Source organism: Ranitomeya variabilis, chromosome 4, assembly GCF_051348905.1.
Source record: "Ranitomeya variabilis isolate aRanVar5 chromosome 4, aRanVar5.hap1, whole genome shotgun sequence".
Lineage (NCBI taxonomy): Eukaryota > Metazoa > Chordata > Amphibia > Anura > Dendrobatidae > Ranitomeya > Ranitomeya variabilis.
This window is the reverse complement of record NC_135235.1, coordinates 548683552-548709747: the sequence shown is the minus strand read 5'-3', so window position 1 is coordinate 548709747 and position 26196 is coordinate 548683552. Positions and strand designations below refer to the sequence as shown.

At 45.9% G+C, this 26196-nt stretch overlaps 2 protein-coding genes across 2 annotated transcripts in view; one reads left to right on the top strand and one right to left on the bottom strand.

Moving 5' to 3' along the window:
• The window catches only part of DBF4B (DBF4B-CDC7 kinase regulatory subunit), a 61864-nt gene extending 50019 nt beyond the window's left edge, over nucleotides 1-11845 (bottom strand). The window contains exon 1 of the mRNA XM_077252600.1: nucleotides 11704-11845. The gene's annotated coding sequence lies outside the window, so the exon portion shown is untranslated. The remainder of the gene's footprint in view (nucleotides 1-11703) is intronic.
• The window catches only part of CCDC43 (coiled-coil domain containing 43), a 30403-nt gene extending 5502 nt beyond the window's left edge, over nucleotides 1-24901 (top strand). The window contains exons 2-5 of the mRNA XM_077252601.1: nucleotides 1630-1720; nucleotides 5702-5837; nucleotides 13031-13086; nucleotides 24383-24901. Of these exons, the coding sequence (XP_077108716.1) occupies nucleotides 1630-1720; nucleotides 5702-5837; nucleotides 13031-13086; nucleotides 24383-24570 (471 nt within the window). The 3' untranslated portion in view covers nucleotides 24571-24901. The remainder of the gene's footprint in view (nucleotides 1-1629; nucleotides 1721-5701; nucleotides 5838-13030; nucleotides 13087-24382) is intronic.
• The last annotated feature ends 1295 nt before the right edge of the window (nucleotides 24902-26196 follow it).

The following is a 26196-nucleotide window of genomic DNA, read 5'->3' as shown; positions in this document are numbered from 1 at the left end:
TCTCACAATGAGTATTTGTTGTTTTTTTTTAATTTTTAAATGCAAAAAACCTATTTTACTTAATGGGTGCAGAAAATCTGTAATATCAAAAGCTTGTTGTGGGAATGTAGCCTTTAAGTGTTAGGCCGGGGTCACACTTGCGAGTTCAATGGAGAAACTCGCATCAATACCCGGCACTGCCGCCGGCACTCGGAACTGGAGTGTGCGGCTGCATGTATTTCTGTGTAGCTGAACGCTCCGGTCCCGAGTGCCAGCACTTGATGCGAGTTTCTCGCATTTAACTCGCAAGTGTGACCCCGGCCTTAGTGTTGGCAGGGAGGCCACATAGCAGGATACTGGAGTAGTTGAGGCGGGAGTTAATGAGGGCTTGCACAATCATTTTAGCAGATTGATCAAAGGAAGTGTTCTGGAAATATTTTTGATCAGCATATTCACCTAGTGGGAACATACCCTAAAAATTTGACCACTTGTTCCATCCAAGGGTATGTGCACACATTGTATTTGCTGAAGACATTTCTGCATCAAAACCGGGCCCACTTGGCAGTAAAAATACTGCAGAAAAGAAAACACTGAAAGAATTGACACCATCCAAATCTGAAATTGCTTCACATCTGTGTGCATGAGGCGTTAGAAATCCCATTCACTTTGCTGGAACAGTAAAATGCTGCATTTTTCATGGCAAAAATATGACGTCCACAAAAAACCCAAAGGTGACTGGAGCTGGTATTCTGCCCATAACAAGTTGTTTTTGTGTTTTTTTTTGTTTTCCATTCATGGGACTGCTCGAGGCTGAAACTGAGCAATGGTCACTGGCATAGCTATAAATGCTTTAATCTTTAACTCAGCAATGTGAAACTGGACAGATGTAGTTCGCTTTATAGAAGTTCAATGAAATTTCTTGGGTACGTCCTTAAATGGGTTGTTACAGAAAATCAAATTATCATCTATCCAGAGGATCTGCCCTGTGATGATGACACCGTTGATACCTGCACTGTAAGGAGCAATGCTCCAATGTGATCATCAGGACAGATTTTCATCCTCCACAAGGGCCCTTTTACACAAGCCCAAGCAGATGATATAGGACAGGGGTGTCAAACTGCATTCCTCGAGGGCCTCAAACCATGCGTGTTTTCAAGATTTCCTTCTCATTGCACAAGGTGCTGGAATCATTCTGTGCAGGTGATTAAATGATCACCTGTGCAATACAAGAAAATCCTGAAAACATGACCTGTTTGCAGCCCTTGAGGAATGCAGTTTGACACCCCTGATATAGGAAGTCATCTTGTTCTCATATTACAGCAGTCATCATGGTAGAGGATCACTGGGCATGTTCCCACAGGCAGGGATCAGGAATGAGTATGAGCATTCCTTCTGTTGAGAACGGGCACAAGTAACAGGGCATTTTTTAATGAAGGTTCCCAGCCACTGACAGGCAGGTTTTACTGATCCTCTTTTTAAAGTTGAATTCACATGTGGCAGATTTGTTGCACAGATGTCTGCTGCGTTCCCATTAATTGGAGTGGGGATTGCAGAAATGAAATGAATGCTATTCTATATCAGACGTTTTCCTGAAGTACTCCGCTCCACAACTGGACATTATTCAGACAATATTGGCTTTTCATATACCAGGAAGAAGACTCCATAGAAGATGTCTGTCTAGAGATAGTCACCAAGTGGTGTGAAGCTGAGAAGGCATCCAGAGTCCAGGCTAAAGCAGATGGTAACCGTCCAAACTTACAACACACTTTTAGTAACTTTCGTCTGAACCCTTCCTCCGACCATACATACCAATGGCCAAGCGGGCATGTAATCTCAGTGGTGGAGGGTGAGATGAAAAGCTGCTGATAGCTCCTTATCTCCTGCTGGACAAAAAGGATCAGACCTCTAAATTTGTCATGCCTGACCCATCTTTCCCTGGACATAATGTGTTAGGATAGTCAATAGGCCAAGATAATTATTATTAGATGGTTAACAGGTTCCACAATTAAGCTGAAGGGATGGTTCAGACTTGCGGTACTGATGACATATCTTTGTCAGGATCTGCAATTCAGCTCCTATTAAAGTGGATAGGAGCTGAGCTACTTTGCTCCTCCTCATAGGTCAGCAATATGAGAAGCCTGGACAACCCCTTTGGTTTCATTCTGTTTTACAGTGCTAGTGCTTTAAGAAATGTCACATGTGCTACATTGCCTGAAGCGTAAATTAACCAAACATTTGGTTCTACGATATCTCAATTTGTGGCCGATTTAATCTTTTGCGTTGCAAAGAGTGAAATGTGTAACTAATCTTTGTTTCATTTTTTTTTTTTTAATTACTGCTCAGCCTTTGTCAAGTTATGAACCTTTGTAATACAGTATATTCCATTACATTCATTTCTTTCCCAAACAGTATGCTTAAAATGCTGTTTTAGCTGCCTAATTCACACCCGTTTGAACTGCTGCGCTTTTAAGAATCCGTACCAAGCTCTGTCTTACACTGCTCCTTTCCCCCATCGTCAGGCAATGAGTGTAAGTAAGGCTATGTTCACACATTGTGTTTTTGCTGCACTTTCTTTCCTGCAGGCAAAACCTGCTTTCTTGGCAGAAGCTGCATACAAAAAGCAGGTTTTGCTGCGTGTTTGTTGTATCTTGTGCATGCTGATAAAGTTTAGTGACCCCCAGAAAATCATGATGCAACTTTCTTAAGTTTTTTTTTTTTTGCACCGAAACCTTATACCTGCATTTTTTGATGCATTGTTGCACTTACTCATTTCTTTTGTGACAGTGACACCTGTTACATCTAGGGGGCGCTGTTTGTTCTCCCAGGATGCGCACAGAGGCGTAGTGAGGCCATGAGGGGGTGTAAAAGTCGCAGGTGTGGCTGTGATTACAATTGTTAAAAGCCCTGTAGAATAGAGAGGTGTTAGGGTACCGTCTCACAGTGGCACTTTTGTCTCTACGACGGCACGATCCGTGACGTTCCAGCGATATCCATACGATATCGCTGTGTCTGACACGCAGCAGCGATCAGGGACCCTGCTGAGAATCGTACTTCATAGCAGATCGTTTGGAACTTTATTTCGTCGCTGGATCTCCCGCTGTCATCGCTGGATCGGTGTGTGTGACACCGATCCAGCGATGCGTTCGCTTGTAACCAGGGTAAACATTGGGTTACTAAGCGCAGAGCCGCGCTTAGTAACCCGATGTTTACCCTGGTTACCATCGTAAATGTAAAAAAAACCAAACAGTACATACTCACATTCCGGTGTCCGTCAGGTCCCTCGCCGTCTGCTTCCCTCACTGACTGACTGCCGGCCGTAAAGTGAAAGCAGAGCACAGCGGTGACGTCACCGCTGTGCTGTGCCTTACGGCCGGCACTCAGTCAGTGCGGGAAGTAGACGGCGAGGGACCTGACGGACACCGGAATGTGAGTATGTACTGGTTTTTTTTTTTTTACATTTACGATGGTAACCAGGGTAAACATCAGGTTACTAAGCGCGGCCCTGTGCTTAGTAACCCGATGTTTACCCTGGTTACCCGGGGCCTTCGGCATCGTTGGTCGCTGGAGAGCTGTCTGTGTGACAGCTCTCCAGCGACCACACAACGACTTACCAACGATCACGGCCAGGTCGTATCGCTGGTCGTGATCGTTGGTAAATCGTTTTGTGTAACGGTACCCTTAGATTTGAGTCTGAGGAGTCTCAGGTGTGTCAGGGCCAGAGTGAAGCCTGACAACTTACAGCATACACAGTGGTGCTGCTGTCCACTACGACTCGTCACAGATGTGGACAGGTCTTGGGCCCAGAGGTAGACTGTCCTGTGCCCGAAGAAAGGACTGACGTGTCACAGCTGCAGACAGGAGGATGTCCAGGTCTGTGTACGGCTGTGAGCAGAGACTGTGATACAGTGGTGCATGACACCCATGGAACTAGTCAGAGGAGGACTAGCATGTGTAGTGACTGCAATATAAAGGATGCTGTAATGAAATGAACACTGAAGTTATGTGCTTGGAACCTTTTCTGTGTGAAGATAACGCATTAAAGAGACTTTCTACAGGTGAGAAAATGCTAAAAGAAGTGACATGCTGCAGTGTGCAAAATCGCAGCAGTTTTCTAAATCAGTCAGGGAAAAATGTGTGTGCATGAGATTTCTGAAATCTCATAGCTTTTACTGGTACTGTAAAACACGGCTTAAAATTCGCATAAAAAAGTGCAGTTCAAAGCTGCTTCTAAAAGAGAATGAACTAGGTCGATAACACAGCACTTTCAACATGGTGTTCCAGAGAAGGGAGCAAGATAAGGGGTGATAGAGTATATTACAAAGATTCATAAGTTTGCTATGGTTGATTATTGATGAAAAATAAAGTTTTATTACTCCATTTTTACGATCAGGCCAAAAGTGAAAATATTCGGTGGGAACTTACCCCACATCTCCTTGGATAAACCACACTTACCAAGATTGAAATACTGCATAATAAAATTATCAAGATGTCCAACTGGAGAGGTTGCCCGCTGGGACTAATAGAGCGTACGGTCATCAGAGTTCAGAAACGTTGGCACTGGGTTGAATTCATTGATACTTTTTTGATCTGGCAATTTGGTTATGGAGGAAAGGGGGTGACTGGCAGTACCAATATGTAGAGGATGCATTAAAGTTCCTGTCTTAAAATGCACCAGATTTATCACAGTGGTTCATGCTGTTTGATACATCCGATGCAAATTTAGATTTTTTTTTTACAAAGCTATTGATTGGCATACTTTGATCTTCGTTACACCAAATTGTGTCTTCATTTTTGGGGCACGGTATCAGCGTTTAGGCTACACCCTTTCACTCACTTTCATAGCCTGTGTCCCCTTGTCGAGTTAGGCTACTTTCACACTAGCGTTAACTGCAGTACGTCGCAATGCGTCGTTTTGCCGAAAAACGCATCCTGCAAAAGTGCTTGCAGGATGCGTTTTTTCTGCATTGACTAACATTAGCGACGCATTTGCGACGCATTGACACACGTCGCAACCGTCGTGCGACGGTTGCGCCGTGTTGTGGCGGACCGTCGGGAGCAAAAAACGTTACATGCAACGTTTTTTGCTCACGACGGTCCGCTATTTCCGACCGCGCATGCGCGGCCTGAACCTCCGCCCCGCATTTCCCTGCACCTCACAATGGGGCAGCGGATGCGCTGGAAAAATGCATCCGCTGCCCCCGTTGTGCGGCGGAGACAACGCTAGCGTCGGTGACCTCGGCGCGACGCACTGCGACGGACCGAGCCCGACGCTAGTGTGAAAGTAGCCTTAGTTGTCAAAAAGCATGTATAAAACCAGTAATACATGTGGTGTAAGGCATGTAATTTTTTTTTATGCAAATTAAGCCAGACTTCTTGCACATGTAAATTAGCTTTTTTCTAGAAAGACCTACCCAAATGTCATTGAACATAATTTATCACACCAATGCAAGCTCTTTCCAAGCTGCTTGGTAAATCATCCCTTTTGCCTCCCTGCCTGTGGGTTTCTTGGTGATGCTGTCCCCAAGGCCAGGATGCAACGCATGTTGAATTTAGTGGTGTAACATGCATCGACAGACCTGATGCTGAAGCACCTGTATAATGCTCCAAACTGCTTCCCACCACTGAGATGCCCTAGGAGTTATACGTACATTCTGGATTTCCTTTAATCGTATAATAAATTTTATGCTGCGTGTCTTATGGTTTCTCTTGTCTTTCGGTTTAGATGAAGTGGAAGCACTCACCAGCATGATAGAAAAACAGGCACAAATCGTGGTAAAGCCCAAGGAGGTGTCGGAAGTAGAGCAGCAGAGAAAGGCTGCTCTCCTGGCACAGTACGCCAATGTTACAGATGATGAAGCATATCCTTCACTTTTACCGCACCAAATGACTGGCTTGCAGTGTCCTTCCTTTTTCACGGATAGAACACATACCCTTTATAATGTATGCTGCTGTTCCACTGGCGTAGCTAGAGCTTTTGCCGCCCGGGGCTGTTTCCGAGTTTGGCGCCCCCCCCCCCCATTGCCGTCACTCAACGCCGGGCACCGCCCCCACAGCACTGTTTACCCATGAAATCCAGTGCCTGCGCTGTGTATCGGTGCTTGGTGCAGGCGCAGAGAGCTCTAGCCGTCTGACGTCACAGCCAGGCTTGCAGACTGCGCCTGTGCGGCCACCCACCTTGGTAATCCCAGCCCCGCAGTGTGTTATGCATTATGCAGAGTGCGGGGCTGGGATTCACAAGCAGGGCGGCCGCACAGGCGCAGTGTCCAGCATGTTGCCCCCAGTCTGTCTCCAGCATGTTGCCCCCAGTCTGTCTCCAGCATGTTGCCCCCAGTCTGTCTCCAGCATGTTGCCCCCAGTCTGTCTCCAGCATGTTGCCACCAGTCTGTCTCCAGCATGTTGCCACCAGTCTGTCTCCAGCATGTTGCCACCAGTCTGTCTCCAGCAATCTGCCCACCAGTCTGTCTCCAGCAATCTGCCCCCAGTCTGTCTCCAGCAATCTGCCCCCAGTCTGTCTCCAGCAATCTGCCCCCAGTCTGTCTCCAGCAATCTGCCCCCAGTCTGTCTCCAGCAATCTGCCCCCAGTCTGTCTCCAGCAATCTGCCCCCAGTCTGTCTCCAGCAATCTGCCCCCAGTCTGTCTCCAGCAATCTGCCCCCAGTCTGTCTCCAGCAATCTGCCCCCAGTCTGTCTCCAGCATGTTGCCCCCAGTCTGTCTGAGTCAGACATAAAGGGAAAAAAAAAAAAAAAAAAAAAGTAAAATCCTCACCTCTCCCGTTCCCAGCACAGGTCCCGTGCACTCAGCGTCTCTCCGGCTCTGCAACGCTCAGGACAGAGAGGCTGAGCGCGCAGTGATGACGTCATCGCACCCTCTGTCCTGAGACATCGCAGAGTCAGAGGGCGCCGAAGACGCTGCAGCTGCCGCAGGAACCAGGAGAGGTGAGTATTAGAAGGGGGGGGCCCAATGCCAACGCTCAGAGGCGTAGCTAGGGTTTCAGCTTAGGGGGGCAAAAAATCTGAGTGGGCCCCTAACCAGGTACCCCTGACTACAGCGACGTGGTGCACCCTAATTGTGAGCCTGGGGGAACATCAGCAGATGACCGCACTGTGACTGAAAATAAATCTATATACAAAACCGAACAATGATATTACTATATGAGGACCATATATTGGTAGATACCAGTCGTGCAGACCATATAAGAGATCGCAGCACAGTTATAGACAATAATTTACAGAGGACATTCTTTCTGATGGAGTCATTCATTTTTCTCATCTTTTCCATCTGGCCCAGACCGACATGACATCTTCTCCACCCAGGACTCGTCTGCAGATATTATGAGGACACATTAGACTTCTCACATTTCCAGCCCCGTCCCCATCTATCCCCAACCTGCACAAACTCCTCATTCTGCTGATACCCCAATACTGAGCCGCTGCTTCCATATGTGTCCTACAGCACCTGCAGTATGGTACAATAATGGTGCCGCCCCACATAGTAATGCCACCACTGTGTCCCTTACATAGTAATAATGACTCCTTTGTGCTCTCTAGATGATAAAATTCACCCCTAGAAAACATTAATGCCCTGTGCTAGTGCCCTTCACATTTTGTCCCTAAAAAGTAATAATACCACATATGAAATTTTGATGGTCTCAGTACTCTGAGTGCCCCTATAGCAATGTTTAAGTGCCCACTTAACATTTAATTATGTCCCCTAAGTAGCCTCCATGAACAGCTTGACTATACACAGTATGGTGGGCCCACAGCTTTCCTATACACAGTACAATGCCCCCACAGCTCCCCAATACACAATATGATGATCCCACAGCTCCCCTATACACAGTATGATGTCCCCACTGCTCCCCTATACACAGTATGATGTCCCCACTGCTCCCCTATACACAGTATGATGTCCCCACTGCTCCCCTATACACAGTATATCAGCACTGCCCCCTATACACAGTATGATGAACCCACAGCTCCCTTATACACAGTATGACTGGCCCACAGCTCCCGTACATACAGTATGATGTCCAATAGAGCTCCCTTATACATAGAATGATGTTCCCATTGGTCCCTCAAAACACAGTATAATAGTTAATAGTGTCCTGACACTGTCGCCTGCACTGAAAGTCACACTGCCAGGAGGAAATTAACTTTATTCCTCACTGCAGCCAGGGGGGCGGCGCCGGCATGGTTTCAGTCACCGCTCTGTGTATAGAGCGCAGCAGCTGTAACTGCACCTCTTAGGCTATGTGCACACGTTGTGGATTCCATTGTGGATTTTTCCATGCAGATCCTGCAAGATCCGCAAGTAAAATGCCCTGCGTTTTACCTGCGGATTTACTGCGGATTTTGTGCAGTTTTTGTACGGATTTCACCTGTGGTTTTACACCTGCGGATTCCTATTAAGGAATAGGTGTAAAACATTGTGGAATCCGCACAGAGAATTGACATGCTGCGGAAAATATAACGCAGCATTTCCACGTGGAATTTTCCGCAGCATGTGCACTGCGGATTTGGTTTTCCATAGGTTTACATGGTACTGTACAACACATGGAAAACTGCTGCAGATCCGCAGCCAAATCCGCAATGCGTGCACATACCCTTACTTCAACTGACAGCCAGCTCAGCAGCCTCTACCACCCAGTAGTTGCGCACTGATGCCCCTATAAATAATAATGCTTCTTAAGTGCCCACTTGACATTTAATAATGTCCCCTGAGTCCCCCCATGTACAGTGATAGTGGCCCCAGCATCACAGAGGTTAGCAGGCGGTCAAGTGACGACTTTTTCGGCTTCTCTCAATTCTCTTCTATTGAAAGAAACCAAACCTTTCTAGTCGACACAAGCACATAGTAAACATGTGGTCGCATGACCGCCTGATGACGCCAGTGATATTGGGGCTCATGGCAGCAGGAGCTCCGTGTCATGATTTGGCAGTCTGCTTATTATTAAATTATTAAAGCACCACTCTATCAGGGTTTTTTTTTTCACTGCTGGAGGTGCTTTAAGCACAAGTCCCCTGCCCCGGCCATATACTCATCTTCCGCCATATTGACCGCTTTTTGGCATCGCTCCAGTCCCGCAGCTCCATCTTGTAAGCACAGCTTCTGATTGGCCAGAAGTTAGAAGCTGCATCACAAGCGCTCAATGTAAGTCTATGAGGGCCAGGAAGAGGCAAGAAAGAGGCCAGAACGAGGCTCTCATAGACTCACATTGATACCGTACCGCTCCATGAAACGCTAGGGCAGAGGACAGGTCACAAACTGCAGGAGACGAACCCAAACGGTGCGGTGGCGAAAACTGATAAAAACGCCGGAAGGTGAGTATTAGACAGTTGGTCTTAGATTGAGACTATGTGCCCACGTTGCGGATTTGTGTGAGGATTTTTCCACGCAGATTTTGAAAAATCCGCATGTAAAACGCACTGCGTTTTACAAGCGGATTTCCAGCATTTTTTGTGCGGATTTCCCCTGCGGTGTTACACCTACGGATTCCTATTAAGTAACAGGTGTAAAATGCTGCGGAATCTGCACAAAGAACTGACATGCTGCGGAAAATACAGTGCAGCGTTTCCGTGTGGTATTTTCCACAGCATGTGCACTGTGAATTTTGTTTTCTATAGGTTTACATGGTAGAGTCAAATCCGCAACGTGTGCATACCCTTAAAGTGCCACTCCAGAGGTGAAATAAAAAAAATGCTGGAATGATGCTTTAAGGGTATGTGCACACGCTGTGGATTTCGCTGCGGAACTGCAACGCTTCCGCAGCTGCGGGTCTGCAGCGGTTTCCCATGAGTTTACAGTACAATGTAAACCTATGGGAAACGAAATCCGCAGGGCACATGCTGCGGAAAAAAACACGCGGAAACACAGCGGTTTATATTCCACAGCATGTCAATTCTTTGTGCGGATTCCGCTGCGGGTTTACACCTGCTCCAATAGAAAACTGCAGGTGTAAACCCGCAGCAGAAACCGCGATAAATCCGCAGTAAAAACCGCAGCGTGTGCACATGCCCTAAATGTGATGCAGCTCATGGCTTAAGGGCCCCTTCACACTGTGCAATCAAAGTCTGAACGAGCGTTCGATTTGTGACGTTTATCCGTCCTCGTTCCGAGGTTGCAAAGTGTGACATGGCGTTACGATTTGCGACGCAGCCCAGCATCGTACGATGTGAAAGAAAGAGCAGAACTTTCTTTCGTCGTAAATGTCTCGCTGTGGCGGTCGAAATCGTAGTATGTGACGGCGGTCATACGAGCTCGTAATGCGACTACGTGGGTTGGGCTTCCGCATACCTGTCTCCTGATTGGGCGTGACGTTTTAGCACGCCCATGCTGGTAATACGTCACGCTCGGAGTCGTAGGACTATGGTGGTGTGAAGGGTAGCGTACGATTGCGACGCGTGACGTTCACATCGCAACTACGTCAGAAAAAGCGTTAACATCGTAGAGTGTGACCGCTGGCTACGAGCTCGTACTGCGATGTCGAATATGACGCAAATGCGTCGTAATCGTAGCAGAATCGACCAGTGTGAAGGTACCCTAAGGCCCCGTCTCACATAGCGAGATCGCTAGCGAGATCGCTGCTGAGTCACAAGTTTTGTGACGCAACAGCGACCTCCATAGCGATCTCGCTATGTGTGACACGTACCAGCGATCAGGCCCCTGCTGCGAGATCGCTGGTCGTGTCAGAATGGCCTGGACCTTTTTTTGGTCGTTGAGGCCCCGCTGACATCGCTGAATCGGTGTGTGTGACACCGATCCAGCGATGTCTTCACTGGTAACCAGGGTAAACATCGGGTTACTAAGCGCAGGGCCGCGCTTAGTAACCCGATGTTTACCCTGGTTACCAAAAAAAACAAACAGTACATACTCGCCTTTCGGTGTCCCTTGCCGTCTGCTTCCTGCTCTCACTGACTCCCGGCCGTACAGTGAGAAGTGAGAGCACAGCAGTGACGTCACCGCTGCGCTCTGCTCTCACTGTACGGCCGGATCTCAGTCAGAGCAGGAAGCAGACGGCAAGGGACACCGAAAGGCGAGTATGTACTGTTTGTTTTTTTTTGGTAACCAGGGTAAACATCGGGTTACTAAGCGCGGCCCTGCGCTTAGTAACCCGATGTTTACCCTGGTTACCCGGGTGCTGCAGGGGGACTTCGGCATCGTTGAAGACAGTTTCAACGATGCCGAAGTCGTTCCCCTGATCGTTGGTCGCTGGGGAGAGCTGTCTGTGTGACAGCTCCCCAGCGACCACACAGCGACTTACTAACGATCACGGCCAGGTCATATCGCTGGTCGTGATCGTTGGTAAATCGCTTAGTGAGATGGGGCCTTTACCCAGCTGGTAAGTATAATAAGCCCCCTACCTCCCCGTCCCAGAGAACAACTATTACATGTGATGGAGTGCATAAAATCTCATAACAAAACCGTATAATAATCAGCCCCCCAGTGCCGTCGCCCTTCACCCACCTCAGCCCTCACAATACCCTTATCTTCTCACATTCACCTCCTCAGTGCCCTGTCCCCCTCCCCCACAACACCCCCATCCTTTCACATTCACCCCCCAGTGCCCTGTCCCCCTCCCCCACCTAAGCCCCCACAACACCCCCATAATTTCAGATTCACCCCCCAGTGCCCTGTCCCCCTCCCCCACAACACCCCATCCTCTCACATTTACCCCCCAGTGACTATGACATGCATATCAATCTAATGTATCTTATCCCCACTTACCGATGAAGTTTGCAGCAGGACCAGGAAGTATCTGAGTGATATGGAGGTGGGCACTAGGACCCAGCGTGCCTGCCCTGGGCCAATTCCAGCACAGGGAGAGGGAGGGAAGAAACCTGCAGCCTGGAGAAGCTCCTGAGGTCGGTCAGCACAATCATACAGTTCAGGAGGGACGAGCGTGCAGAATCGCCGTCTGACAGGGAAGCAGGCATTTTGCTGCGCTCCTCCTGTATTGTGCCTCATCACGGAAGTGGCAGTGCCGGCTCCCAGTCGGCCCCTTCATGTGGCAGGGCCCGGGGAGAAGACCCCCTCTGCCCCCCCAGTAGCTAAGCTACTGCCAACGCCGGTATGGCGGCCCTGGTCCTGGCGGCGGCGTCAGCGCCGCCCGAAGATTTAAAGGGCCCGCGTCTCAAATTTTTTTTTTTTTTTCTTCCTCCTCTCTGGGTCGGAGCCGCCCCCGGCATTGTGCCGCCCGGGGCGGCCCGCCCCCCCCGCACCCCCCTTCCTACGCCACTGTGCTGTTCACATGTCCATGTTTTTACTTGGCAGCAGACAACAAGGGCATACAAGTCTATGGGTCAGTGAAAAACGCACACATTTAACATTGCGAAGGCTAGAAGAAGTTTTGTAACTTGAAAACCACTAATGGTAAAAATGAACACGTGGATGACACACCGCTACAATTTTTTTTTTTTCTTTCCCACATTCGTTTAGACACGTGACGTGTGCATGAGGCTTTGGTAGAATCAGACCAAGAACTTGTTCTAGTGATCATTGGTGGTCCTCACTGCTGGAAATTCATGTATCTGATCAACTTATGTCAGTGTTAGGACAACTTTATTATATGAATTATAGCTAATGTTAATCGGGTGCTTTGGATATTAAAGTGATCAGCCACTTTCTCTTGTTGGTGTAGCTTTCCTCACAAACTCCTGCACCTCTGCCCATACAATGGCTGCTGGTGGAGGAGCAGTGACTATTCATACCAGGACAGGGATGAGGGGACAATGCATACCCCGGCTTATACTTGAGTCAATAAGCTTACCCAGTTTTCCGTGGCAAAAGTAGATGCCTCGGCTTATATACGGTATTTGTCTTTATAAACTGGGTAGTTACAGGAGCCATAGCTTGAATGATAAAGTCCGCATCCAGTAATTTACCAGCTTTGTTGACCGTTTTCACATTCAATCAGATTATTTTAAAAACTGTAAATAGAGCCCAGCAGCTTGCCCAGGGTCCGGAAAATTGTTTTGCTCATTTCCAATTGTATTATTTTCTAGTGTTAACCCTTTTATGTATGTATCAGTGTTTTTCCCTTAACGATTGATACTGCAGATGAAGATGAGGACGCAGCAAGTGCTGCTGCCATCCAGAGCAATGAAAGATGTATCCTGATTTTATATAGAAATTGTAATTACTGTGATAATCGAATAATTGTTTCATATGGCCATTCCCTGGTAGCAGAGGTGTTACATGCTTCCTACTGTTTTATAACCTTCACTTCTAAAATATTGATTGGAAATTTTGCCATAGCACGTATGGTTTACTCCCTCGAAACGGTGCATCTGCTGTAAGATGAAACATTTTCAGATCAATCTGAATGTATGAGGCTATCTTACTAAATGCGCTGATGATCTACCATATTACTAGATAAAACAATATGCTGTATTGCAATTTTGTTGGTGGACACATTTGGTCATTGGCTATAATTGTTCACCATTGTGCCCTCTAAAGAAAAGTGTGTAGACGGACACTTCATAGGCTTAAAGGGGTTTTCTCACAAACTAGGTTAATTTTAATTAATAAATCTTGAAATAATAATAATTTCCACAATTGAATGTTGCTTTTTTTTTTTTTTTAATGTTTCTGTACTGAAATAATCTGCTGTGTAATTGTTGTGCCTCACCGTGCAGGAACATAGTCTGATCATACCACAGCTCCTGGACAGGGAAGGAAGCAAAAGAGTATACAGGCATTACAGCACTCCATCACAACTGATTCTTTTTGTGAGATAAAACATTTCCCTATATAGTGTGAGTTGCAGTGGCGCTCAATTTACAGAGTATCTTGTATTGCTGCAGATTTAGACAACAACCACTTTATTGCCGGAATGTAAATATATAATTCTAGATAAATCCGCGCAAAACAAGTATTTCCAGGTCGTCCCTCCTGACAGCACCACCAGGAGGTTGCCCTTCATATCCTTGATAGGGACAGGAACACAGAAGAGGTTAAATAGCCCCTCCCCACCTCCACCCTTCAGTGTTTTTCCTGTCCCTATCAGGGACAGACGCAGGAGAGAGTTCTCCAGAAGATCAGATTTACCTGATACCGGAGTCAGGTCTCGGTAGAGCAGGCGATCCTGAGTGCGGTCCTATCCTCCTGGAGGGGGCTCTGGCCCAAGTCGCAGTATACCGAAGGAGGTCCCTCTGCGACAAGGTATTGCTGTGTGCTCCCGTTGGCTGCCTCATCCCTTCGCAAAAGGGGCTCTGAGGCTGCTGCTGCGGTGTCCGGCGCCTCCTCGGGCTCCATGTGCAGCCGGCTCCGACGGCGTTCCCCGAACTTCTGGTCCGGCACTCCGGGTCGGAGGGTGCCGATGACGACTTCCGGGGGGCGTGGCTGTATTCCCGGGGTCGGTGGCGCTGGTGGATTTCCGGGTACGCCAGGGAACTACGGCGAAAACAGAGGCCGGAACAGGATGGCGCCAGGATCTAGGTCCCAAGCTGGTCGGCGTGCGTTCCAGATGGCGCATGCGCAGTACAGCTGGGGACCTGCAATCACCGTACATGCCAGCAGTTGAGCTCGGAAGGAGGACGAATCAGATGTCTTGAAGCCAGGTAAGACTGACTTTATTGACGGACAGCTGACAGCACACTTGACTTAGTAAAATGGAAGGTGCTAGTCGTCCAGACGTCCAGTCCTTAGAGCTGCCCACGGACCATGTGAGTAGTCGTGGTGTGGGGTACCTTACGGGACTTTAGATCGAAAGCTACAGGGATTTCCTTTACATTTGTAGGACAAGGACATTCCCAAATGGTCAACTGTTAAGAAAAGGACTATCAGATGTCCGTTATGCACCACCAAGCTCCCAGATGGTTACAAAAAAGTTATGCGAAGAATGCATCGCTAAACTACTAAAGGACGAACAGGCTTTGTTATTAACTAACATCAAAACCATGATTAGAGACGAAGTCCAGGCCACCCCAGTCTCCGCGCCGTAAGAGGCCCAGATGGGATATGGACTTAAGTTCTGAAGAAGGAGAGGTTTCAGGTTATTCTGATCCAGACTCAGATGAAGGTGGCAATTCCTCGGTTGTGTTTCCAGAGGAACGTAAAAGATACCTGTTCTCGTCCGAAAACACGGCTGTGCTACTAAAAGCAGTTAGGAGCACTATGAAGATAGAGGACTCGACTCAACCACTATCGGTTCAAGACGAAATGTTCGGGGGCCTAAAAACCCGCAGAAATAGAGTATTTCCAGTCAACAACCACATAACAGCGATGATAATGGAAGAATGGGAAGACGTGGGAAAAAAGCTAGTAGTCCCGAGGGACTTCAAGTACGGTCTTCCCTTTGATCCGGAAGAAACTAAAGTCTGGGAATCTGTTCCAATAATTGATATTCCTGTAGCTAAAGTCTCAAGGAAAACAGCTATTCCTTTTGAAGACTTGTCGGGGTTAAAGGACCCAATGGATAAAAGGTCAGAAGATATTCTTAAAAAAGCCTGGGAGTCGTCAGCCGCCATTATGAAGACAAACATAGCGGCCACCTCTGTAGCAAGATCCATGAGTCTCTGGGTAGACGAGCCGGAAGGTCATATTAAAGACAGGACTCCCAGGGAAGAAATCCTAAAATCTTTCAGTACTGAAAATGGCGACTGATTTCATGGCGGATGCTTCAGCGGAATCAGTGCGATTTGCTGCCAGGAATAACGCGCTGTCAAATGCGGCAAGACGGGCCTTGTGGCTGAGATCTTGGACGGGAGATACCCAATCAAAAAACTGTTCGATTCCTTTTTCAGGATCTCACGTTTTTGGTCCAGTCCTAGATGAGCTGCTCGAGAAAGCGTCTGACAAGAAAAAAGGCTTTCCCGAAGAAAAACCGAAGAAAACAATTCTTTCGGAAAACTCGCTCCCACCCAAGGCAGGACTACAGAGGGAAAGGGAAGTCCGGCAGATGGAGCTACCCTAAAGGGGGCAGAGAAAGAGGTTCCTTTCGAGACCAGTCATCAGGACCCAGCAAACAATGGCGCCAACAATATAGGAGGAAGACCACAATACTTCCTAGAGGGATGGCAGAATATTACGCAGAATCAGTGGATTCTACAGACAGTTGCACAGGGGTACGAAATAACGTTTACTCATCTACCCCCCAAGAGGTTCTGTTTGACACACACAGTCGTCAGCAGCACATCAAAGGCTTCTAACAGACATACAAGAACTCTTAGAGCTGCAAATCATAATCCCGGTACCCCATCATCAGCGGTTTCAAGGTCATTACTCCAGTCTATTCTCCATAAAAAAACCAAGCGGAGAATACCGTACAATAATAAACTTAAGACCATTAAACAAATGGGTGGCTTACAAACGCTTCAAGATGGAATCTCTCGGATCGATCATACCGTTAATAAAAAAAGAACTGTGATGTACACGCAAGGTCTCAAACATGCATACTATCATGTGCCCATCCATCCCTCACATCATAAATTCCTCAGATTTGCAATAAGAAGCCGCAAGAAGATACTTGATTTCCAGTTTGTGTCTACCATTCGGTCTTGCCTCTGCCCCAAGGATATTTACAAAGCTCATGACAGAGGTCATGGCTCATCTAAGAGAAAAGGAAGTTCTCATCACGCCATACCTGGACGATCTGTTGCTGATAGCAGATTCATCTCAACAGATGGAAGAATCCTTAAAAATTTCCATATCACTCCTGAAGTGTCTGGGGTGTATATTAAATTCAAAAAAATCGAGTCTCAAACCAGAAACACAGAAAATATTTCTGGGAGTGCTACTAGATTCCGAACTGGAATACTCCTTCCTACCAGACCAAAAACAACGGTCAATCAAAAAAGAACTTCAAACATTAAGAAAACGCAAATACATTTCCATCAGGAAAGCCATGAGGGTTCTAGGACTGATGACCTCATGTATCCTCAGCGTACAGTGGAGCCAGTTTCACTCCAGAACGCATCAACGAGAAGTTCTTTTGGTATGGAATGGAAAGAAAATTTCATTAGACAACAAGATGTGGTTACCCAGCGAGGTAAGACAGTCCCTCTCATGGTGGATCGACATAAGAAACCTCAAAAGAGGGAAACCTTGGAGAGTATCTCCATGCGTAAACATAACCACTGATGCAAGCTCAAGGGGCTGGGGAGCCCACATAAGAGGACGTTACCTTCAAGAAAACTCAGCGGTTTGGGAAGCACTAAAAAGGTGCCAAAACGAGATGCAGGGGCATCACATCCGAATCTTCTCAGACAACTCGACCACGGTATCTTTTCTTCTTCATCAGGGAGGTCCGAGGCACTGTCACCTCCAGGGACTAGCAGAATCAATATTCTCTTGGGCGGAAGGCACTGTGAAGTCCATCACGGCGGTACATCTAAAAGGTTCAGAAAACCAGATAGCGGACTTTCTCAGCAGAGAAAAGGTGCAACCTTCGGAGTGGTCTCTAAACGGAGAAGTCTTTGTTCAGCTAACTCAACAATGGGGCACTCCAAAAATAGATTTATTCGTCTCAAAGCAAAATACAAAAGAATTCTTTTCATTAAATCCAAGAGACAATCCAACTGGCGTAGATGCCTTGGCTCAACATTGGGACATGGAACTTGCCTATGCGTTCCCTCCACTTGCTTTAATTCCCAGAGTTTTGAGGAAGATTCAAGAAAGTCTAGCAGTGGTAATCCTAATAGTGCCATATTGGCCCAAGAGGAGCTGGTTTCCTCTGCTGAGGTGGATAGCGGTAGAAGAACCAGTTCTACTACCACTAAGGTGGGATCTGCTAACGCAGGGACCGCTGGTCCATCAAAATCTAAGCATGCTACAACTCTCAGCATGGATCTTTGAAAAAGAGATCCTAAGATCAAAAGGACTATCGGATTCAGTCATCTCAACCATGCAAAAAAAAAACGAAAGCCAGTGACCTCGGCTATATACCTAAAAATTTGGAAGAAATTTTGTGCACAGAGCAATACTCCAATATCCGTTTCCCAAGAACCAGATATTCCTCAGATCTTAAATTTCCTCCAAGCAGGCTTTGATATGGGCTTGAGGCCTAGTTTGCTAAAAGTACAAATCTCAGCTTTAAGTTCTATGATTATCCGCTGGCGGATCATCCCTGGATAGTGAGGTACATCAAAGCTACGCAACGTATCAGACCAACAATACGAAGTTCCGTACCCCCATGGAACCTCAGCTTGGTACTGAATGAATTACGGAAAGCTCCATACGAGCCACTAGATCAGACAGACCTAAAGTCTGTAACATTCAAGACTGTCTTCCTAGTCGCAATAACGTCAGCAAGGCGAATAGGCGAGTTCCAAGCCCTGTCCATAACAGATCCATACTTAAAAATTCAAGAAGATTGCATCATTCTAAAATTGGATCCTTCGTTTCTCCCAAAAGTAGTGACAGATTTTCACAGAAACCAGGAAATTATTTTACCTACGGTACATTCTGCCAGAACTACAACAATGACAAAGAACGTTCTCTCCATTCCCTGGATGTTAAAAGAACAGTATTGCAATATCTGAAACTTACAGACGGCTGGAGAATTGACCCAAACCTCTTTATCCAGATGTCTGGGAAGAATAGAGACAAAAAAGCCTCAAAGGCTACTCTAGCCAGATGGATTAAATCTACCATTTGCGCTGCGTATATTTCAGCCGGTGAATCTCCTCCAGAACACCTAAAAGCCCACTCGCTGAGAGCAATATCTGCTTCATGGGCAGAGAGTGCAGGTGCATCCATGGACCAAATTTGCCGGGCGGCAACTTGGTCTAGCTCTAATACCTTTTGCAGACACTACAAGCTGGACATTCTGTCAAATCAACAGACTGTCTTTGGGAGGAAGGTCCTCCAAGCTGTTATCCCGCCCTAAATAGGAGTTATTTGGTATTTCTCCTGGTGGTGCTGTCAGGAGGGACAAAATAATACATTTGAAAAAACTGACCGTCACATCCAAACATAGATTAAGTGTGAACAGGTGCTGAACCTTAGTCACCAACTCCTATACAGTCAAGCAAAAAAGGCAGCACACTGCAGCGCTAACACATGCAAACATGAAACACGGAAATTGAACTGCATTACTGCACTAGAAATATGAAAAATGAGAGCGTTTAGCGCATAAAAAAGGCCAATTTTAGGTGTACCTGGTAGCCACTTTACGGCATCTCTCTTATACCAGGTCCTACGCTTTCCTTCCTCGCTGAGAATATATATTTATTCTCAGCGAGGAAGGAAAGCGTAGGACCTGGTATAAGAGAGATGCCGTAAAGTGGCTACCAGGTACACATAAAATTGGCCTTTTTTATGCGCTAAACGCTCTCATTTTTCATATTTCTAGTGCAGTAATGCAGTTCAATTTCCGTGTTTCACGTTTGCATGTGTTAGCGCTGCAGTGTGCTGCCTTTTTTGCTTGACTGTCAGGAGGGACGACCTGGAAACTAAGAATTAGTCCTACCGGTTATGGTATTTCCAGGAGTCCATCATGACAGCACCCATTATTTACCCTCCCTTGAACTCCTGTCTGATGTGTGATATAAACATGTATAGAGAGGAAGTTCAATAAAATTGCGTTGTATCCATCCTGGTGTGGTACTTTGTAAAATCACTGAAGGGTGGAGATGGGGAGGGGCTATTAAACCTCTTCTGTGTTCCTGTTCTTATCAAGGATATGAAGGGCAACCTCCTGGTGGTGCTGTCATGATGGACTCCTGGAAATACCATTACCGGTAGGACTAATTCCTAGTTTAAAGTAACCAGAAGATGTATTTAATGGGGATAATTTGTGGAAATGCGCAAAGTGTAAAAGTATACAAAAATATTGCACTTAGCCCGTGATCCTAAGGGAGTAGTCTTCTAGGTAGATATAGCTCAATAAAGAATACTAGATGAGTATATCTAAGCTGCTGGTAACAATAGATGACAATACGCCCAAGTAATAGTCACCTAATGATCAAGTTCAGAATAAATGCCCAAAGCAGAATACCATTAGATTGCACCATATAAGTAAGAAAATGATGGTTAAGTCTTATAAGATGAGACCTAAAAAGTAACAGTCTGGGTAACCAGATATATAGTCCTTATAGGGTAGAGAGATCTGAGTCTAGGCCGGTGGCAATGCTTCAGAAGCTGAGGATCCATTTTGGTCCTTTTTGCGATCCATACCTTCTCAACGATCAACTTCAAACTATCCCGCAGCTACACGTGACTGATGACGTCACGGCAGGTCCTGCTCCGTTCATCGCGCACCGCGAGGAAGCAGTGAACACAGCCAGAAGTCGGGACTTACCAAGCAACACAGGATTCCGGACATCTCCACCACCTGTATCATCGAGGAAGGAACAGCAGTACCACGCAAGAGCTCCAACTAAGGTAAAAGGCTACCTCAGCTTCTGAAGCACTGCCACCGGCCGGGGCTGCTTCTCGTACTCCTTTGTTTTTTATGACATTTTATAATCCTTCACTAGACTCAGATCTCTCTACCCTATAAGGACTATATATCTGGTTACTCAGACTGTTACTTTTTAGGTCTCATCTGATAAGACTTATCCATCATTTTCTTACTTATATGGTGCAATGTAATGGTATTCTGCTTTGGGCATTTATTCTAAACTTGATCATTACTAGGTGACTATTACTTGGGTGTATTGTCATCTATTGTTACCAGCAGCTTAGATATACTCATCTAGTATTCTTTATTGAGCTATATCTACCTAGGAGACTACTCCCTTAGGCCATGTGCACACGTTGCGGATTTCTTGCAGAAATTTCCTGAAGAAAACCGGAAATTTTCTGCAAGAAATCCGCATTTTTTTTTTGCGTTTTTTTCCCGTTTTTTTAGCATTCTGCAAGCGTAATTAGCTTGCAGAATGCTAAAGTTTTCCAAGCGATCTGTAGCATCGCTTGGAAAACTGACTGACAAGTTGGTCACACTTGTCAAACATACTGTTTGACAAGTGTGACCAACTTTTTACTATAGATGCAGCCTATGCAGCATCTATAGTAAAAGATAGAATGTTTAAAAATAATAAAAAAAAAGCTTATACTCACCCAGACATCTCATAAGCGGCGTCCGTTCGTCTTCCTATAGCTGGTCTGTGCGCACAGGGCCTTCCGTGACGTCACGGTCACGTGAGCGGTCACATGACCGCTCACGACCAATCACAGGACAGTGACGTCATCGGCAAGGTCCTTCGCCGCACACCAGCTACAGGAACCGAACGGCAGCGTGCAGCGGTGAGGCGGGAACACTGCGCGGGACATCGAGGGTGAGTATAGGACTATTTTTTATTTTATTTCTTATTTTTTGACCAGTTATATGGTGCCCAGTGCGTGGAGGAGAGTCTCCTCTCCTCCACCCTGGGTACCAACCGCACATAATCTGCTTACTTCCCGCATGGTGTGCACAGCCCCGTGCGGGAAGTAAGCAGATCAATGGACCCCTAGGTGTGCGGAATCCCTGCAATTCCGCATTTTTAATGAACATGTTGCTTTTTTTTCCGCTATGCGATTTTTTCGCGGAAAAAATCGCAACATTTGCACAAAAAATGCGGAATACCTTGTAAATAATAGGAGGCATATGTTAGCGTTTTTTTCGCGTTTTTATCACGTTTTTATAGCGAAAAAACGCGAAAAAAACGCTAAAAATCCTGATCGTGTGCACATGGCCTTAGGATCACGGGCTAAGTGCAATATTTTTGTATACTTTTACACTTTGCGTATTTCCACAAATTATCCCCATTAAATACATCTTCTGGTTACTTTAAATACCGTATTTTCTGGTGTATAAGATGACTGGGCGTATAAGACGACCCCCAACTTTTCCATATAAAATATGGAAGAATTTGGGATATGCCCGCTGTATAAGACGGGGGTCATCTTATACGCCCAGTCATCTTATACGGCGTGTGGTTCCCAGGGTCTGAAGGAGAGGAGACTCTCCTTCAGGCCCTGGGATCCATATTCATGTTAAAAATAAAGAATAAAAAATATGTATATACTCACCCCTCCGAGAAGCCTTGCTGTCACTGCTGCAAGCGTCTGCCTCCGTTCCTAAGAATTGCAGAGCATGAAGGACCCTCGATGACGTCGCAGTCCTGTGATTGGTCCGTGACCGCTCATGTGACCAGTCACCTGACCGTGACGTCATCGAAGGTCCTTCACGCTCTGCAATTCTTAGGAACGGAGGCAGACGCTTGCAGTGGTGACAGCCAGGCTTCTCGGAGGGGTGAGTATATACATATTTTTTATTTTTATTCTTTATTTTTTACATGAATATGGATCCCAGGGCCTGAAGGAGTGTTTCCTCTCCTTCAGACCCTGGGAACATCCAGGATCGCTCCCTGCACATGCCGTACCTGGCGTATAAGACGACCCCCGACTTTTGGGACAATTTTTAGGGGTTAAAAAGTCGTCTTATACGCCGGAAAATACGGTACTTGTTTTGCGCGGATTTATCTAGAATTATATAAAACATTTCCCTGCCTGTTTTTAAAAAAAGTATTTTACCTCAAACATCAGCTGCCATCCTGTGCTGTATGTATACCGCTCTTTTGCGTCCTTCCCTTGCCCAGTAGCTGTGGTATGATCAGACCATGTCCAGAGAGGGTCAGACACAGCCATTACACAGTACACAGCAGGGACACACATAAGATTATCTCAGCACAGGAACATTTTATTTAACCACATCCATTTGTGGAAGTTATTATTATTCGAAGATCTATCGATTTATTGTTCATGGGACAAACATGGTAAGTGAGCTAACAATATCGGTTGGAATCATAAGTGCAGTTATTGTGAAGATTTCAGGACTGGATTCAAAAGCAATGAGCGTATTTCTTCCAGCTTCAAGTGGGCTTAGTACTGTCTATTTGCAGAGATACAGCAAGTATAAGGTGTCTTCTAGACCAGAGGTGTCAAACTGCATTCCTCGAGGGCCGCCAACAGGTCATGTTTTCAGGATTTCCTTAGCATTCCACAAGGTGCTGGAATCATTCTGTGCAGGTGATTAAATTATCACCTGTGCAATACAAGGAAATCCTGAAAACATGACCTGTTGGCGGCCCTCGAGGAATGCAGTTTGACACCTCTGTTCTAGACAAAATTCCCTGGGAAAAAAAAAAGGATTCTGACTTTGTCTACTAGAAAGGCTCTACTGCCCCCTGAAACATAAATTAGTCTTTAAACATGATGTGGTGCTTTAGCCAAATCGTTGTTTCCTTGAAGAAATGGTCATCTGTCAATTTTAGGGATTCTCCTCTGTATCAGCTGGATACTCCACAAAGGGGAATATCACTCTTCAAAAATGCCCCTATCCAGCCAACCTGTACCTTGCTCTGCACTGACGAGGTGTAAGGAATCGGACCCCAAAACACCGGTCTACAGATGGGTGTCTTATTATTTTTTGGAGGCCCTGGATTTCTGCCTTAAAGAGGACTTTTGCCTCGTAAACTCTACATTTCTACTCATAGTAGCAGGAATGTAGATGAAGACTTTTTTTTCCCTTCACGCCGCTGTGGAGATACAAGGCACTGAAATTACAGGTGCCAAATGTTTTATCGTTTAACTGGCATTTCATTTCCTTCAGCTGTGTATTTACTTTCATCCCACTATCACACTGTCCAAGGCCATGTCCATATATAGAAAAAGTAGACACGTTCAGTTCTGACCTGAATTAAACACCCATTGATCTCGCTGACAATGCCTTTCTCCCTAACAGTAATACTTACCCCCATGGTCCTCAGCTGCTCCCATGGCCCTCCTTACGCTGATGCTGCTGTCTGCATCCACTCCCAGCACTTCACCAACAAAGTGTGTAATACTTACCCCCTCCCATGCATATCCGTTACGGCCCAGGAATCCTGCGCCTGCACTCCCTCAGAAATACATACCTCATCCTCCCTTCTGTGGGCGCTGCACTCTTCTGCGCAGGCGCCAGCGAGTCACTGTGACCTCAGGTTTGCGCTCCGATAATATGCTTTCCTTACTCCCTGAACAGTCATCGCTAGGAACCATGTGTACATAGCGATGACTGACTAATCAGGGAGGAAGTGAGGAGAGCACCTTATCAGCGCGCGCACAGGAGGTCGCCTGCACAGAAGATCCCTGAATGCAGCGCTAATAGAAGGGAGGATGAGGTATGTATTTCTGGGGGAGTGCAGGGCACAGGATTCTGGGGCCGTAACTTGCACTGATGGGAGGGGGGTAGTATTACAATGAAGACGGGAGGCAGGAATTTTTTCTAGGCACTGCACGCCCCAAAGCCTTGAAGAAATCATTAGCACAAGGAAATAAAATAAGATTTCTCAGCAACAAGACTGCTAATATGAGGCATACTGTAGGACTAGTGTAACATTTCTATTACTTGTATTCCCATATTAATAATCATATACGTCCTGTGAGGTGACAGGTTCTCTATAAATATGATCATTGAGATTCTTTAACTGCAATTCAGCACTTTTCAAGAACACCAATCTGGAAGACCTTGTGAATGCCAGGAAACATGAACGAGATGCGTTGCGGGAGGCATCTCAAAAGAAGAAAGAGCAAGACAAGCAACAACGGGACAAAGATAAACAAGCCAAGCAAGATCGAAAAGAAAAGGAGAAGAAGCGCACACAAAAGGGAGAGCGCAAGCGATAATTTACTTGTGTTACAGACTTTTTCACGGGCTGGGTGCATAAACTATATGGATCATTTATGACCCAAGATTCTTCCATTGATGTTTCTAACTTTGAGAATAACTGGTGCAACCAATATAGCCGAGTCACATACTGCATAGAAGCCAATTAACAACAGAATAGTGATATGGAACTGATATTCTCCTTCCTACCAAGACTGTGGCGCATGAACACTACGGTTTATTGTCTAACATGTTTAAAGGTGGTGTTGTTTCCTTTGCACTGAAAATATATTTATACATTTGTAAATTAAATACAATAAATACTGCCCGGCTAGCCAACATTGGTAAAAACATGTCATTGATGTGTTCTGTATAACACCCACATAACATGTCAATTTAATGTCTGCGAAAACACATTCTGTCAAACTTTTAATAGTTTTTTGTTAGCTAAAAATGCTGTGGCAAAGTGATTACAAGTAGCCAGTAAAGGATAAGCACACTATAGGTGAAATTTGTGAAAACTGTCTAGTAGAAAAACTTTGCAATCACAGCAGTTTTCATTTTCTAAGGCTATGTGCTCACGTTGCCGAATTTGCCTGATCAAAACCGGACTCCTTTCGCAGGAAATCCGCTCGCCTTTTTTTCCAGAGCGTCCCGATACAATTATATAGCGGCAAAATCGCTGAAATTCCGCAAAATTAATGAACTTGCTGTGGTTTTTTTTTGCGGAAAAAAACGCAGCATGGGAACAACAATGCGTAATTCCATTAAAAATAATGGGATGCGTTTAGTAAGCGTTTTCACAGCGAAAAAACACAATGTGTGCACATAGACCCTGTTAGGAAGAGTAATATCTGTTTTCATTTTACATGATGTGCAGCATATGATACACACTTCAAAAAGTGGAAAGCCCCTTTAAGCACTTTGATATCCAACATGCCTGATTCTTCTTTTTTGGTTGCCACAACACCTAGGTCTCTCCACCAGTCATGTAAAAATTGTCTTGATAATGACGAAGTAAAACATCCGTTAGAAGGGCTGATTTGAGACTGCCACAAGCGCCGATTGGCTATATGTAGGTCAATCGTCGCTTAAGGTACCTTCACACTAAGCGACTTTACAACGATAACGATCCTTGACGTTGCAGCGTCCTGGATAGCGATATCGTTGTGTTTGACACGCAGCAGCGATCAGGATCCCGCTGTGAGATCGCTGGTCGTTGCTGAAAGTCCAGAACTTTATTTCGTCGCTGAATCTCCCGCTGACATCGCTGAATCGGTGTGTGTGACACCGATCCAGCGATGTCTTCACTGGTAACCAGGGTAAACATCGGTATACAGATATTGGCCTTTGGTAAGTGTTCACATTTGGACAGGGAGGTCAGGGACCCATCAGTCTGAGACCACTTTGACGAAGTTGATGGGCTCACACTATTTGATTTATATCAAGTTCTGTGCAAAGCGTCTCTTAAATATTTTTCTAATGTTCAAAAGCCATTTTGCTATTCAAATTTCATGTATTCCATATTAGACATGCTTTGGCACGATAGAGTGCAACCTTTTTGTATATTTATGTATGGAGGTAGCTGCTCCTGGTATGCACCTATTCACACTGGTTAGGATGTGCGAGCCGTTTTTCTGTTAATT